We start from the raw sequence: 17,355 nt of genomic DNA, 5'->3' as shown, positions 1-17,355 counted from the left end.
TATGTGCTCAGTCCAAAATCAGGGGTGCATCCTGCGGGCCCCCACGTTTAGCCATTCGGAGGTCTCAGTGAAGTTCATAATATCTTCCTCCTCTGCTCCACCAGGATTATCCCTGATGCGGAGATTGTTACGCTGCCCCCGATTTTCTAAGTATTCTGTTTGGCTTGAAGCTCTATATATTTTGCTCTTCCCGAGGGCTCACCCTTCTCCACAGGGCTTCTTGGTCTTCGGCACAAGAGTCAACGGTGTGTTCAAGATCATCAACCCTGTCACCCACTGCTGCGACATCTTTGCATAGTTTGTTGAGGCAGCTATTCAAGTCTCTCTTCAGGGAGCCAATCTCCTTTCGTATGTCAGAGAGGAACTTGTCCATATAGTCCTGTGTTATAGTTAGAGTGGAGGCTGCGAGACCGACCCTCTTCATGCCCATGTCTGTTGCAGCCGATGTGGCCCACAGAGAATCTACTGAGCTATCTTTGGCAGCCTTGCCTCTAGGCATGTCAAGCGAGACCACTGTGTCGATGTCTGCAAGAAGGCGTACAAGCTCAGGTCAGCACAGTCCAGGTGCTAAGGGCTTAGTGTTGTTGCCTCGGCACAGCAGACTGGTTCAGTAGTAGGGGTCTCCGTGGACACTGGTGGGCCAGGCCCCGTGGGCACTGCAGCGAAGGGCGGGAAGACCGGTTTAGATGCCAGTGCAGGAGAGGCATGGAGGTCCAGTGCCTAGCAGATGCTAGAGGCCCCAAGGGTAGAGCCTAACTCGTGTTGAGGCGGTACGCCCCCATAACAGCCGATGAGAGCTATGCCTGGGAATGAGGCATCAGCGTTGTCTACAGCTGCAACGTCTGCAGGCACACCGGCGGTCCAGGAGTTTAGTGGATCTTGGCAGCAGCCCCAGCAGTCACTGTGAGCACAGGCAGCCCTGAGCACTTATAGGTCAGGCTGGGCGCCCCCCAGCAGCACAGCAGTCCGGGGACGTTCGAAGCAAGATGGCGGCAGGAGGCTTCACAGCCGCAGAGGTGGGTGCGGGAGGATGAATCCAGGAAGCAAACGGGTGTCACCAGCTCCTCTGACAGGCCCAGTCTAGCTTGGCAGAGGGTCCTGTGTGGTGTGTGGAGGGGGGGGGATGGGTGGGGGCAATCAGACTTCAAGAATAGCTTAGAGAGGTTCATGGGGCCCATTGGCAGTGGGGGCTCTGGGATTACGCGTCTTACGCCATCCTTGGTCAGGCCACGCACCCGTCTGTTTTCCAAGGTCAGTCTTCCCACACAAATCTGCTACACAAAGCTTATGTTAGTTTCTTTTAACTCTATTTTTTCATATTAATTAATCCTGTATGTCCCAGAAATATTCATTTATCTGTGCCAGCCCCTCCCTTGCTACTCTTGTGCCATTTGTCTGTATTTGTAGGATGCCTGTATAGGATCCTCTTGTAATGTTTAGCACCTTGTGTGTTCTGTGTTTGTTACTAGCATGTATATTTGAGTTGACCATGTTCCAGTTTCATAAGCCTTTTACTGATCATATGACCTAGAACTAGGTCTGTTTGTCTTCATGGTACATCAGCAGCGAGGGTTATAGCGGTAACACAATTTTCATTGACATAATGGTATTGAACTTCTCTGCGGCATGGACTCTCTGGCAGAACTTTGTGCCATCTGTAGATGTGCATACCTTTATTTTGTTTATTGCAGCTTTGTTTCAGTGTTCTTGAAAACGGAGACAATAGAATATTGAAGAATAATTCATTTTGTATTGAGATCAGACACCCATCAGCACAAAGGTATACAGAAAAGTTACTTGCTTGAAATCCATTGAATTGTATAGCATATATGGATTTAAAAAGCAGGAAAAATAGGTGAAATACGTTTTCCATGTCCTCTTTAATGACCTTTAAAAATATATAAAAGTCTAGGCAAAAACCAGATGTTGCCCACCAGCCTTCTCTGACTTCTGTTCATCCTGCCCCTTAAGCTGCCTGTCTTCTCAACTCACTTGAGTCTTTGGTGTGAAAAGACTTTTCCGATTTCCAATTACATGAAATCAGTTACTCCCTTGATCAATTTTCCAAGTCACTGAGGCAAATTCGCAATTAGTGTTGTCTTGCACGACTTCTGCCCTCCGACACGCTGTTATGGATCCTCTAACTCTTTCATTTCAAGGTGCTTGACTACTCTCTTGATTGCCAGACTTGTGCCTCAGCATGTACTCATTATCTCCACTGGAACTGATGAGACTTGTTCCTGGCTCCCCCTAAAAGGAAACATTCAAGCCATAATAGTACATTTGCTAGTTGTGATAAACATTTTAAGCATCCAGCCGGAGTTTAATGTTTGTGGACATTTCAGTATTTCCTTTCCTTCAGTTCTCTGGCAGATTAATGAAACTTGTAAGGGACTGGTGCAATTCCTCTAACTAACCCCAATATAATAGAAGTTTGGACCATGTCATTGTATGATAGAAAGTACGTCTTGTGCTCTAGAATTTGTTTGGTAAAATGTATGAAAGCCCATTTTTTTTTTACTTTTGAACCTTAATAAATGCTTCCCCTTTTTGGCAGTTGTCTGAAATTGCAATGTGACTGAAACGGAGGGCCTTTTCTGGTATTAAATGAGCTGTTCGAAGAGCAATGCCCGGTTCCTTAAACTCACCATGGTGTTCAGGAGTATGAAATACCTGACCCTCAAACCAATAGTGCCCCTGATGTGGAACGCTAGAACTCTTAACAATTTTTCGAATGCCTGGGCATTCAATGTGATTACATTACTCCTTAGCTAGGATCCATACATTTATGTGGCCTATGGCTTTATACAAAGTTGCAGTTTTTAAGAAAAGGCCGACCCCTTGGTCTAAAAGGAATATTTTTTAATAAGGCTACAGCTTGTGCTTATAATTTGGAAAAAGATGACTCTCTAAATCATATGTATTGTATAACTGGTGTTTCTTGATGCTGAGACCAAAATCTCTTTCCGTATATAATGGGGACATTTGTGCAGCTCACTTAGCTACTTACATGCATATTTTAGTCTTGTTTCGTAGTTATAAGCACCAGTGCTCCACTTGTCTTAAATATATTGTCCTGGTATAACAGTAAATAGTTACTTGAAATCTGTTTTCAGAATTGGTTTGTGTAATTCTTTGAAAAGATCCAAGTTTACATTGGTTCTGTCTCTCTTAATAGGATAAAAGTAAGCTAATGGATGCTTTAAAACATGCATCCAATATGCTTGGCGAGCTACGGACCTCCATGCTGTCTCCAAAGAGTTATTATGAGCTCTGTATCCTTTGATGATAATAAAATATGCATTCTTTCAATTTAATTGGATTATGTTGACCTGCTGTATATGTTATGTGCTCATCAAATGGTAGACTGAGTTGCATGCTTTTTTCAATATCATTCTGTGATGTGTGCTGTTCACTGATTACACTCCGTGAGGGTTTCATGTTTCATGTTTCGTGTTACTGCAAAAAATAAGGTTTGTTTGTTTGAAACTCACATTTTTCTTGCTGTATGCACTCTATGGTTGGGGTTTGAAGATGTTCTATTCTTCTATCCTGCTTGTAGTCTTTCCCAATGTGTTTGAACCTTAGCCGCTCCGTCGAACAGATTAGGTTCAAGTCTCTCCTGAAAAGAGGTTACGTCTGTACATAGTAAAGCAGCTATTATTGTTCACATCATAGTCCTTTCTCACTGCCGAGGCTTACTAATGACTAGCTTCAGTTGCTGTTTTTCCAATAGGCAGTCATATTGTTATCTACTGTTCTGTGTTTTTTTCCTTCTTTTTAGGCTTGATCCTGTTGTTACAAGACCACATGTTCTTGCAAAGTTATTGTTTACAAAAATGTTTTACTACCTCTGACACTATGCCTTTCTCTAGTCTCACGTTGCTCATGCCATGTATAAGAACAAGTTACAGCAATGCATCATGTGCCAAGGACAGCTTCATCAACTAACTCCACCAGGCTGTTTGCTACCCATTCTCCACTGCATCTCAACTCCGGTTTATCAAAAGTCCTCATTCTAATGCACGTGAAAGGGTAGTAGAGCAGTACCTGAATTTGCAATAGACATCATTTATTGCTTACACTAAGCATTGAGTGGCCTTTGTGTCTGCAGTTTTCAATTATTGACTTTCTTCGACAAGTCTCATTCAGTCATTGGCAGTGGACTTTTTGTTAGTCTCATTTTAGCTTAGTCCAATAAAGTATTTATATCTCACCTAATGCTATTAGTGCATTTCTGGTTGAGGAGAAAAAACAATATTTCCAGAACTAAGCAGTAGTAACGGGGAAATCTGTGATGTACTCCGATATCTGTCATCAGAACCATTCGGTCTTACTAGTATGTGAGTATCAAATCTGACAAAGGAATGAAAACCTGAATCAAGGCATTTTGTGGGATTACGAGATGAGTGTGAAAGAAGATCAAAGGCTTAGGTGCAGGTAGTGTGTAATCACTTTAGTTTTAAACTACTTGTGGAAGGGTGCAAGTCCTTTGTGGTAAGGAAAGGCAGTCCATATTTACATTTGTTTTGAGCATGCCCCAGAAAGTTTTGTTTGATGGGGGACATTTGCCTGCAACATGGGCTCATAAGAAATGGTGGAATTTGCTTGCTGTCGACTCTTTCAAGTCCTTGTGACATGGTCACAGATCAGTGAGCTTTAAGTGAATGGCTTTGTATGTTTGGTGTGCTGTTTCACAGAGAGAGCGCATCTCTAATAGGGGAAATATGGTGAGAGGTTCATGAACAAAGCAGATCATATCAAATATTTTGGTGTTCGTGATCAGTTTCGCAGCAAAATGAAGGATTTCTTTAAAGGAGCATGGTGTGCCCTTAGGATGTTGGGTAAGGATGGCATTTCTGTATCTAATTTTGAGACCACCAGTGAATAAAATTCAGTTTTGCACTTTGTATGGGAGAGGAAATCCGTTCCGTTTTCTGTGTATTGAACTTTATCTGAGTCATCAAAGATATAAAGCCAGAGAGACCAATGGTAAGGAAGGAGATACATTAAGTGCTGTGAAGATAGTGGTGTGTCATCAGTGGAGTAGTAGTAGACAATGTAGTGTTTAGAGAAAATCTCCGCAAACGTTTCTTCATAAAGATTAAAGAGTGGGGGAAAGTGCAAGAATGAAACGCTGCAATACAAAATGAACCACCAGTGTACTTACTGACATGAAGTATCTTATTTAAATACATTCTGATCGATTTGTGAGCTAGGTTCTAAGCTAATAGCATACTGTGTCTTCGATACCTATTATCACTTACAGTACGCAGAAGAATGTAACGGTCAGTGGTATCCAGGGCTTTACAGAAATTGGAAAACATCAGGCAAGAGTCCTTTTAGCTAAAGATCTTGAAAGTTTCATTGATGACTTTTAGCTTGCCGAGTAAATGCAGGCCTGCAGTTGGTCTATAATTCCTTAATATATTAGGACATGCAATTATATTTTTTGGAATAAGACAGACATGACACATTTTCAAGTCTTCTGGTAAGATGCCTTCCTCAGGAGAACTAATTATAATGTCCAACCAGGGGAGAAAGTGAGTAGCCATATATTTGGAAAGAGTGAAACGTATAGTATTAGCATAATAAGATGATGGTTTCATACTAACAATGGCAAGTTTAAGAAAAATAAAAAAAGTGATGGGTGGAAAGCTTGAATTCATATCAGTCACAGATAATTACTCCGGGCCACATATCTTAACGATTGCTCTTTTTTGGTCATGCCTACAATGAAAGGTCAAGCTGTCTGTTTGCGAAAATACTTGTTGTGAAGGTACAATAGGATTAGAGCCCGCTCATTGCTTACAATTGGTTGGTTTTATTTTTGCTTTCATGTGCTTGCTTTTTATTTATTACCACGTGTGGCCTTTACTCCTTCTTCTTTTGCTTGTCCCTCCTCTGTAACATGGCCTTATTACGTGTGTCCTTCCACAGTTTAATGTTTCAGGTGCTACTTTTTTCTTTTCGGTTAAGCACTCCATGGGTATGCATGTGATTTTCAGCTGTCTCCCTAGTGTACTTCTCTTTCCCCGTCGGTGCTCATGTTGCTTTCTCTCGCCCATGTGCTTATACTCGGCCTCATCTGTTGTGCTCACCCGTGTGTACCTCTGCATAAGGCATTGCTTTCTCGCTGGTGTGCTCCTCTCTTCAGCTCCTCATTATTCCCTCTCGTTGGTATGTTTCGCTTCCCACCTCGCTTTCCATGTTGCTCTTTCCTCCCTGTTGCATACTCCTCCATGCACACTCTGTTGCTTCTACCTACCTACATTGCTTGACTGTACCTGGGCTCTGTGGTTTATCCTCTAGCAGCTGTTACAAAAAAAAAAACATGGAAGCTTATTTTTATTTTTATTTACTAATCCAACTGTGGTTGGTAAATAAAAAGCGAAAAAACTCCCCGTCATGTTGTAAGTATCTGACTGCAAAATGACTTGGCTAGATGTGTCATAGATTTTTTCTCTCCTCATTAACCATGCTGCATAGCATTGCTAAAAAACCTTGATAACGCCAATAGTTTCTAAAGGTACAACGTATTGGCTTTGCCAATGCTTGTTTCTGTTTGATTTATTCATTTGTAATTAACCCTTTCTCTTGCACAGAAAAGTATTTAGTGGCAGGAGTTTTAAATGAGTTCCATAAATCTCTATCTGAAAGTCCCTGAGTATCTAAAAGGCCCATGTTTCTGCTGTTTTTTTTCCATTGTAAAAAAAAAAAAAACTGGACAGCCCTATCCTTAATTTTCACTTGGAAGAAGGGGTATGTCTCACCTCTGCCTGTGGAGAACGGATGGGAAAACACATCTGCCTAATTGGCCTCTTTCTCTTAACTGGAAGTAAAGATTCACTATTCTCTCATCTTACCCTTTCCTTTTTTAGGTCGAGCGACCTATCTCAATGCGCATGCGCATTGAGAGCGGGAGCTCGATATATAGGCACTTAACCAGAGCTTACCGAGATCAGGTGATTCCCAGGCGATTTCTTCCAGTGCATGTGAAAGCGCGTGCACAATGCCACCAGCCGCTTGCCTCGCATTACCACATCAAAGGCGGCCGCGTCTCAGGCCCCTGCTGCTTCACACCCTCATGCCGCGTGTCGCATTTCTCCTCCCCCCTCCCCACAGCAAAGCCCTCCGTCTTGTCTTATCTGTGCTGTCTGTAGGTTTGTATTTCGTTTTGTTTTCTGACTGTCTTTTCTCTTACACAATGAATACGTTATTACACAATGAATACGTTACTGTCTCTGTTCAGGATTTAAAAAATTGGATGCCTTGTTTGCTTCCACTGTTCTATTTCTTTTCAAATTTTTTTTTTGTTAACAAATCTCTCTCGTGATTCCTTGTTTGGAACTAAAGAAACGTCACAGCAGTTTAGCCAGTAGCAGTCATTTTGCTGTGATTGGCTGTATTTTTGCTTCAAGTAATAATCACCTCTCCATAATGTTCCACAGTTCACATGATAGACCCATTCTGTAAAACTGCATATTCATGTAGAGAACACTGCCAATGAAAGTTACGTACCTCAGTGCCCCTGCTGCTTCACACTACGGCCGTGTCTCTCCCCCATCGCCGCTCCGCCCCCTGCTGCGGCCGTGTCGCATTTCTCCTCCCCCTCCCCACAGCAATGCCCTCCGTCTTGTCTTATCTGTGCTGTCTGTAGGTTTGTAGTTCGTTTTGGTTTCTGACTCTGTTTTTTCTCTTACACAATGAATACGTTACTGTCTCTGTTCAGGAGTTCAAAAATTGGATGCCTTGTTTGCTTCCACTGTTATATTTCTTTTCAAATTTTGTTTTGTTAACAAATCTCTCTCGTGATTCCTTGTTTGGAACTAAAGAAACGTCACAGCAGTTTAGCCAGTAGCAGTCATTTTGCTGTGATTGGCTGTATTTTTGCTTCAAGTAATAATCACCTCTCCATAATGTTCCACAGTTCACATGATAGACCCATTCTGTCAAACTGCGTATTCATGTAGAGAACACTGCCAATGAAAGTTACGTACCTCAGAAGGATGAATGGCTTAGGCTGCATTAATAATGTCGGGGAACCTGTTAATTAATAGCAAAATGTCAGTCTCAGCTAATGTGTTTAACCCGTTGAGCTATCTTAAAGTTAAAACAAAGGAAAATCAGGCCCTCTTTTCTAGATAATTTGTGTTTGATAATTAAATACAATAACATTAGTAAACTCTAAAATAATAAAACAAAAAAAACAGGATGTGCAGCGACCACATACAAATACATATTTAAAGTGTTGTGGTATGTTTTACTATGTTGTGCTATGGAATGTATGCTAAATTGGTTATGTGCTTAGCATTATATGCCACCATAGGGTCACCTTAAAGTCCAGGCTTAGGAGAGAAGAAATGAAAAATACTTTTTGTCAAAGATCATATCAGCCCAGTGCAGTGATATCCACCACCACCACATCCACCACCGCCACATCCACCACCGCCACATCCACCACCACCGCCACATCCACCACCACCGCCACATCCACCACCGCCACATCCATCACCGCCACATCCACCACCACATCCACCACCACATCCACCGCATCCACCACCAACACATCCACCACCACCAACACATCCACCACCACCACCACATCCACCACCACCACATCCACCACCACCACATCCACCACCACCACATCCACCACCACCACATCCACCACCTCATCGACCACTGCATCCACCACCACCACCACATCCACCACCACCGCATCCACCACCACACCCACCACCACATCCACTACAACCACCACCGCATCCACCACCACCACCGCATCCACCACCACCACCGCATCCACCACCACCACATCCACCGCATCCACCACCATATCCACCACCACATCAACCATCACCACCACAATCACCACCACATCCACCATCACCACCACATCCACCACCACATCCACCACCACCACATCCACCACCACTTCACCACCACATCCACCACCACTTCACCACCGCATCCACCACCACCACATCCACCATCACATCCACCGCCACATCCACCACTGCATCCACCACCACATCCACCACCACCACATCCACCACCGCCACATCCACCACCGCCACATCCACCACCACCGCATCCACCACCACACCCACCACCACATCCACTACAACCACCACCGCATCCACCACCACCACCGCATCCACCACATCCACCGCATCCACCACCACCACATCCACCGCATCCACCACCACATCCACCACCACATCCACCACCACATCAACCATCACATCCACCACCACATCAACCATCACCACGACAATCACCAACACATCCACCATCACCACGACAATCACCAACACATCCACCATCACCACCACATCCACCACCACATCCACCACCACATCCACCACCACATCCACCACCACATCCACCACCACATCCACCACCACATCCACCACCACATCCACCACCACATCACCACCGCATCCACCACCACCACATCCACCATCACATCCACATCCACCATCACATCCACATCCACCATAACATCCACATCCACCACCGCATCCACCACCACATCCACCACCACCACATCCACCACCGCCACATCCACCACCACCACATCCACCACCACCACATCCACCACCGCCACATCCACCGCCACATCCACCACCACATCCACCACCACCACCACATCCACCGCATCCACCACCACCACCACCACATCCACCACCACATCCACCACTTCCTCCACATCCACCACCTCCACATCCACCACCACCACATCCACCACCACATCCACCACCTCATCCACCACCTCATCCACCACCACCACATCCACCACCACTTTCACCACATCACCACCACATCCACCATCACCACCACATCCACCATCACATCCACCATCACCTCCACATCCACCATGACATCCACCGCCACATCCACCACATCCACCACCACATCCACCACCACCACCACCACATCCACCACCACATCCACCACTTCCTCCACATCCACCACCTCCACATCCACCACCACCACATCCACCACCACATCCACCACCTCATCCACCACCTCATCCACCACCACCACATCCACCACCACTTTCACCACATCACCACCACATCCACCATCACCACCACATCCACCATCACATCCACCATCACCTCCACATCCACCATGACATCCACCACCACATCCACCACATCCACCACCACATCCACCACCACCGCATCGACCACCACCGCTTGCACCACCACCACACCCACCACCACTGCATCCACCACCACATCCACTACAACCACCACCACTGCATCCACCACATCCACCACCACACCCACCATCACCACCACATCCACTATCACATTCACCATCACATCCACCACCACCACCACCACATCCACCGCATCCACCACCCCATCCACCACTTCCACCGCATCCACCACCACCACCACATCCACCACCACCACCACATCCACCACCGCATCCACCACCACCACCACCACATCCACCACATCCACCACCACATCCACCACCACCTCCACCACCACCTCATCCACCACCGCATCCACCACCACTACATCCACCACACCCACCACCATCACTTCCACCACCACCACCGCATCCACCATCACAACCACATCCACCATCACATCCACCACCACATCCACCATCACCTCCATATCCACCATGAAATCCACCGCCACATCCACCGCCACATCCACCGCCACATCCACCGCCACATCCACCACCACCACCACCACATCCACCACCACATCCACCACCACATCCACCACCACATCCACCATCACATCCAACACCACCACCACATCCACCACCACATCCACCACCACATCCACCACCACATCCACCACTTCCACCGCATCCACCACCACCACATCCACCACTTCCACCGCATCCACCACCACCACATCCACCACCACCACATCCACCACCACCACCACATCCACCACCACCACCACATCCACCACCGCCACATCCACCACCACCTCATCCACCACCTCATCCACCACCTCATCCACCACCACTACATCCACCACACCCACCACCATCACTTCCACCACCACCACCGCATCCACCATCACAACCACATCCACCATCACATCCACCACCACCACCACATCCACCGCATCCACCACCGCATCCACTACCACATCCACTACCACATCCACCACATCCACCGCATCCACCACCACCACATCCACCACCACCACCACATCCACCACCGCATCCACCACCACCACATCCACCACCACCTCATCCACCACCTCATCCACCACCGCATCCACCACCACTACATCCACCACACCCACCACCATCACTTCCACCACCACCACCGCATCCACCATCTGAAAGAAACACGTTAGTGTTAGATTCCTTACCTTAGAATATCCCCAGGCGTCAGTCTGGATCCGGAAACTTTTGCGTAGCAGTACCCCTGCGCGTCGGTAGGCGTCGTCTGCAGGCGTCCCCTGCGGCTCCGCGTCCGTCGTCGGCGTCGTGCGCCGTGATGACGTCGCTGGAGTATATAGACGCCGCCTCCGCGCGCTGACGTCAGTTCTTCTTTTTTCCGCGCCAGTAAGCGCAGATCCGAAGAGCAGTACTCCGGTCTTTTGACCAACTTTGTTAAACTTTCTAATCTCTTTTTGGTGCCTGGTAGGATGCCCGGTTTCAAGAATTGTGACGGTTGTGACCGCACGATGTCGGTCACGGACCATCACCGACTCTGTCTCCGGTGCCTGGGCCCCGACCACGACGTGGACGCCTGCGTCGACTGCCGGGCTCTCACTAACAAGGCTAGACGGGAGCGGTCCCGCAAGCTGCTTGAGCTCCGGGTGTCGGCCCCGCGTCGGGAGCGGTCCGGCCGGAGGTCCAGGGAGCGTTCGAGGGAGCGTTCGCGGAGCCGCGCCGAGTGCTCCGGAAGTCGTCACCATTCGTCGGGCTCTTCAGGTAAGAAACACAAGAAGTCGGGGCTTCGTCATCGTACCCCCGACTCCCGCGCGATGCGGCCGGGGGTTCGGGTGACCCCAACCCCGCGGCTCCGCGAGAGTCGCCGGTACGGCCTGCCCCATACCCTCCGGTCCCTTGGCACGGTGCGATGCCTGAGGAGATTGAGGCGTTCTTCATGGCCATGAGGGTGCTCAGTTCTCCGACGGGGCCTACGGCGCCTTCGGGCCCAGTGCTACTGTCTGAGGGACCTAGCGGGTCGGGTGTCCCTGGCTTGACGCCATCGGGTGCTCCGGCCCCGGTGCCGCCGACGGCTCCGACCCCGGCGCCGCAAGGGCCTTCGGGGTCAACGCCGGCTGGCCTACCGGCCGGTCTGGCGCCGATTCCATTGGGGTTACCCCCGACGCCGTCCCCGCGCGGCGCCGGTTCTCCTGTGCCGGCTTCGGCCGGCGCCGGGGCTCCAGCGCCGGCTCCGGGCAACACCGTCCCCATACCCTCCCCGAATCCGGACGCGGAGTCGGACCGGCGTCGATCGACGCCGGGCTCGACGCCGATGGGGCCTGTGAACCCCGAGGAGCCGGTCTACATCGTTGACTCCGAATATGGAGATGATGAAGAGTACGGGGAAGGTTGGGAGGGGTCTGAGGACCCTCTGTCACGTGAGTGCCAGTATGACCTGGACTGGACAGGTGATTTGGGGGATGCCAGTGGTCTGGACGACTCTCCTAACCCTGGCTTTGTCTCTCCTCCTTCCGTGGCGTCGGAGGAGGGAGCTGCAGATTCAGTGGTGCTGATGAGGGCTGCCAAGGCCTTACACCTTGAGCTCCCCGTCGCAGCCGTGAGGCCTAACATCCTCACTGAGGTCTTCAAACCGCAGTCATGCCCACAAGAGCCACTGCTGCCGTTTAACGAAGCCTTGTCAGACGTTCTGCTGGGCACGTGGTCCAGGCCCGCTTCAGGTTCGCCTGTTGATCGGAACGTGGCCAGACGCCACCGTCCTTGTCCGGACGACCCCAAATTCCTGTCCACCCATCCCACCCCCGAGAGTCTGGTGATCCAGGCCTCGACCTCCGAGACTGCATTCCCGTCGGCCCCGCCCGACCGGGAATCCAAGAGGTATGACCAGTATGGCAAGAAGGTCTTCTCGTCCCTGAGTTTGGGACTGCGGTCTTGCAACACCGCTTGCCTCTTGGGCCTGTATGGCAAGAAGGTCTTCTCGTCCCTGAGTTTGGGACTGCGGTCTTGCAACACCGCTTGCCTCTTGGGCCGCTACACCCACTCTGTGTGGGATACGGTCGCGGAACTGCTGCCAGAATGCCCCATGGAGGTGAGGGCAAAACTCGGCAAGGCTGTGGCTGAGGGCCGAGACGCAGCTAAATATTCTATACGGTGTGGTCTTGATACGACCGACTCGCTAGGCAGAGCGATGTCCACGACGGTGGCGATTCGTCGCCACGCCTGGCTGAGATCCGCCAACTTTTCGGCAGATGTCCAGAATGCGTTGATGGACATGCCGTTCGATGGCTGTCGCCTGTTTGGTGACAAGGCGGACCACGCGCTGGAACGCTTCAAGGACTCCAGGGTCACGGCCAAGTCCTTGGGTCTCTCGACCCAGCTCCAGCAAACGGGTTCGTTTCGCTCCTTTCGTGGCCAAGGAAGGGTCGTCCCCACACGTGCTGCCAGCCACGCGCCGCAACAATCCTTTCAACGCGGTGGCGGCCGTGGAAACCGCCGTGGCGGCGGTCGGGGTCAACGGCGGGGTCAGGCCACACATCCCCCCGCAGCATCTGCCTCCAAATCCTCCTAGTCCGTGCTTTCGGCCCCATGTGACGCCAGTGGGTGGCAGGGTTCGCCATCACCACGCTCACTGGCGTACAATTACATCGGACAGGTGGGTGCTGCAACTCGTCCGAAGGGGCTACTCCCTCCCCTTCGAGACCACTCCTCCAGCCATGCCACCGCAGAACCACCGTGTGTCGGGGGACCACTTGACACTTCTGCAGGAGGAAGTTACGGCCCTCTTGGCCAAGGGGGCCATCGAGCGCGTTCCTGGGCCAGAAGTAGGGCGTTGTTGCTATTCCCACTACTTTCTGGTACCCAAGAAGGACAAGGGGGGCCTACGTCCTATCTTGGATCTACGGAACATCAACGGCTTCCTCCGGAAGGAGAAGTTCAAGATGTTGACATTGGCTCAGGTCTTGGCTGCTCTGGACCCGCAAGACTGGATGGTAGCGTTGGACTTGCAGGATGCGTATTTTCACATCCCCGTCCTGCCGGCCCACCGGCGTTACCTGCGGTTCACGATAGGCCAGGAGCACTTTCAGTTTATCGTGCTCCCCTTCGGCCTTACCAGCGCCCCACGGGTGTTCACAAAGGTGATGGCGGTGGTCGCAGCCCATCTGCGCAGGTTAGGGGTTTCAGTCTTCCCCTACCTAGACGACTGGTTGTTGAAGGCGGGCTCGCCCCAGACAGTCGTCCACCACCTTCAGATGACGGCAGACCTCTTGCACGACTTGGAGTTCTCCATCAATGTGCCGAAATCACACCTGTGCCCCTCTCAAAAGCTCCTTTTCATCGGAGCGGTTCTGGACTCGGCGCAGTTTCTGGTTTATCCTCCGGAACGGCGGGTCCGGGATATACAGGCTTTGATTCCCATCTTTCAGCCGCTATCCCGGGTTTCGGTCAGGTTGACGCTGCGGCTGCTGGGGCTGATGGCTTCCTGCATCCTTCTGGTGCATCGCGCCCGGTGGCGGATGCGGGCTCTGCAGTGGGACCTGAAGTTTCAGTGGGCCCAGCATCAGGGCAACTTGTCCGACCATGTCTTGATCTCGGAGGGCACTGCGAGACAACTGCAGTGGTGGCTTACGGACCGCGATTGGGTCAGTGGCAGGTCCCTCTCCCTTCCCCAACCGGAGCACGTTGTCGTGACAGACGCGTCCCTCCAGGGCTGGGGTGGCCACTTGGGAGAGGCAGAGATCAGAGGCATCTGGTCTCCGGCGGAGTCCCGGCTCCATATCAACCTGTTGGAGCTACGGGCGATTCGTCTAGCACTGAAGGCATTCCTCCCCTTCGTCAATGGGAGTGTAGTGCAGGTGTTCACCGACAACACCACCTCCATGTGGTACTGCAACAAACAGGGCGGAGTGGGGTCGTGGACCCTTTGCCAGGAGGCTCTGCGCCTCTGGCAGTGGCTGGAACGTCAGGGCGTGACTTTGACGGTTCAACACCTGGCAGGTTCTCTGAACGCCAGGGCGGACGAACTCAGCCGTCGGTGCTCGATGGATCACGAATGGCGTCTGAACTCGGACGTGGCGCAAGGCATCTTTCTGCAATGGGGAGAGCCTTGGTTAGATCTATTCGCCACAGAAGAGAATGCGCAATGTCATCAGTTCTGCGCGTTGGAGTTTCCAAGACGGCACTCGCACGGCGACGCCTTTCGGCACGAGTGGAGTTGCGGTCTGTTATATGCCTTTCCGCCTATACCACTTCTGCCCAGAGTGCTGAAGAAGATCAGGCGCGACCTGGCCCAAGTTATCCTTGTGGCTCCGGACTGGGCTCGAAGGTACTGGTATCCCGAGCTACTCAGCATGTCAGTCGGTCCCCCGATCCGCCTGCCCCTTCAGGAGGACCTTCTGTCGCAGCAGCAGGGGACGGTCCTCCACCCGAACCTGCCCAGTCTCCACCTCCATGCTTGGGGATTGAGCGGCGGCAGTTGAGGCCATTTGACTACCCTCCTGAAGTCTGTGATGTGATTCTGGCAGCCAGGCGTCCCTCCACAAAGACGGTATACGCCTGTCGGTGGAACAGATTTGTGGCATGGTGCACAGCAAAGGCTGTGGATCCTCTTTCTGCCCCTCTTTCGGAGGTTCTTCTGTTTCTTCTTTCTCTTGCCCAGCAGGGCTCTGCTCTGGGCACTATCAAGGGCTACCTTTCGGCCCTTTCAGCCTTTCTACGGCTTCCTGATCAGCCTTCTTTGTTCAAGTCCCCAATGGTAACGAGATTCTTGAAGGGCATCACACACATGTATCCACCTGTTCCGTTTGTGATGCCTCAGTGGGACTTGAACCTGGCTCTGACCTTTTTGATGTGTGCTCCCTTTGAGCCCCTTCATTCTTGTCCTCTCTGTCTCCTGACTTTAAAGACGGCTTTCCTGGTTGCCATCACCTCTGCCAGGAGAGTGAGTGAACTCCAGGCTCTTTCTGTCCAACCTCCTTTCCTGTCCATTCATCCTGACAAGGTGGTTCTCAGGACTAGACCTTCTTTCCTGCCCAAAGTAGTTTCTGCTTTTCACATCGGGCAGTCCATCACCCTCCCCTCCTTCTTCCCGCCTCCGCATCCCTCAAAGGATGAAGAGCGGCTCCATCGTCTGGACCCAAAACGTGCGCTTTCATTTTATATGGATCGCACACGCCAGTTCCGGGTGGATGACCAACTGTTTGTTGGCTACGTGGGTGCGAAGAAGGGACGGGCGGTGTGTAAATGAACCATCTCTCGGTGGGTCGTTCTGTGCATCAAAGCGTGCTACTCTTTGGCTCGGAAGGAGCCTCCTGTTGGGCTGAGGGCCCATTCCACTCGGGCCACGGCGGCTACTACTGCCCTGGGCCGGGGAGTCCCTTTGCAGGACATTTGCCAGGCGGCTACGTGGGCCTCGCTGCACACCTTTGCGAGGCACTACTGCCTGGACAGTCAAGTCCCGAGGGATGGCTTCTTTGGCCGTTCTGTCCTCCAGGACTTTCTGGTGTAGGAATGTATTGGTTCGCAGACCCTCCACCGGGGTTGGTATTGCTGGGGTATCTATTCTAAGGTAAGGAATCTAACACTAACGTGTTTCTTTCAGATGAACAAGTTACTTACCTTCGGTAACAATATATCTGTAAGAAACATTAGTAAGTGTTAGATTCCTTACCGAACCCACCCATCCTCCCCGTTCTGCGAACTGATACCTAGGGTTAAGGACATCCCTTTTAGGGCCCTAGTTTCAAATGGCACCAGTGTTGGTTCTCTCATGGCTCTGCGTTTTCTAGTGCGGAAAAGCTGTGTACAAAGAACTGACGTCAGCGCGCGGAGGCGGCGTCTATATACTCCAGCGACGTCATCACGGCGCACGACGCCGGACGCGGAGCCGCAGGGGACGCCTGCAGACGACGCCTACCGACGCGCAGGGGTACTGCTACGCAAAAGTTTCCGGATCCAGACTGACGCCTGGGGATATTCTAAGGTAAGGAATATAACACTAACTAATGTTTCTTACAGATATATCGTTACCGAAGGTAAGTAACTTGTTCATCACAACCACATCCACCATCACATCCACCACCACCACCACCACCACATCCACCATCACCTCCATATCCACCATGAAATCCACCGCCACATCCACCACCACATCCACCACCACCACTACATCCACCACCACCACATCCACCA

The 17,355-nt window shown here is 50.7% G+C and overlaps 1 protein-coding gene across 1 annotated transcript in view; it reads left to right on the top strand.

The window, feature by feature from the left end:
* The window catches only part of VPS35 (VPS35 retromer complex component), a 526,314-nt gene that overhangs the window by 123,696 nt on the left and 385,263 nt on the right, over positions 1–17,355 (top strand). The window contains exon 3 of the mRNA XM_086945112.1: positions 3,179–3,275. Within this exon, the coding sequence (XP_086801238.1) occupies positions 3,179–3,275 (97 nt within the window). The remainder of the gene's footprint in view (positions 1–3,178; positions 3,276–17,355) is intronic.

This window comes from Lissotriton vulgaris, chromosome 12, assembly GCF_964263255.1.
Source record: "Lissotriton vulgaris chromosome 12, aLisVul1.2, whole genome shotgun sequence".
Classification (NCBI taxonomy): Eukaryota; Metazoa; Chordata; class Amphibia; order Caudata; family Salamandridae; genus Lissotriton; species Lissotriton vulgaris.
This window is presented reverse-complemented; position numbering and strand designations above follow the sequence as displayed.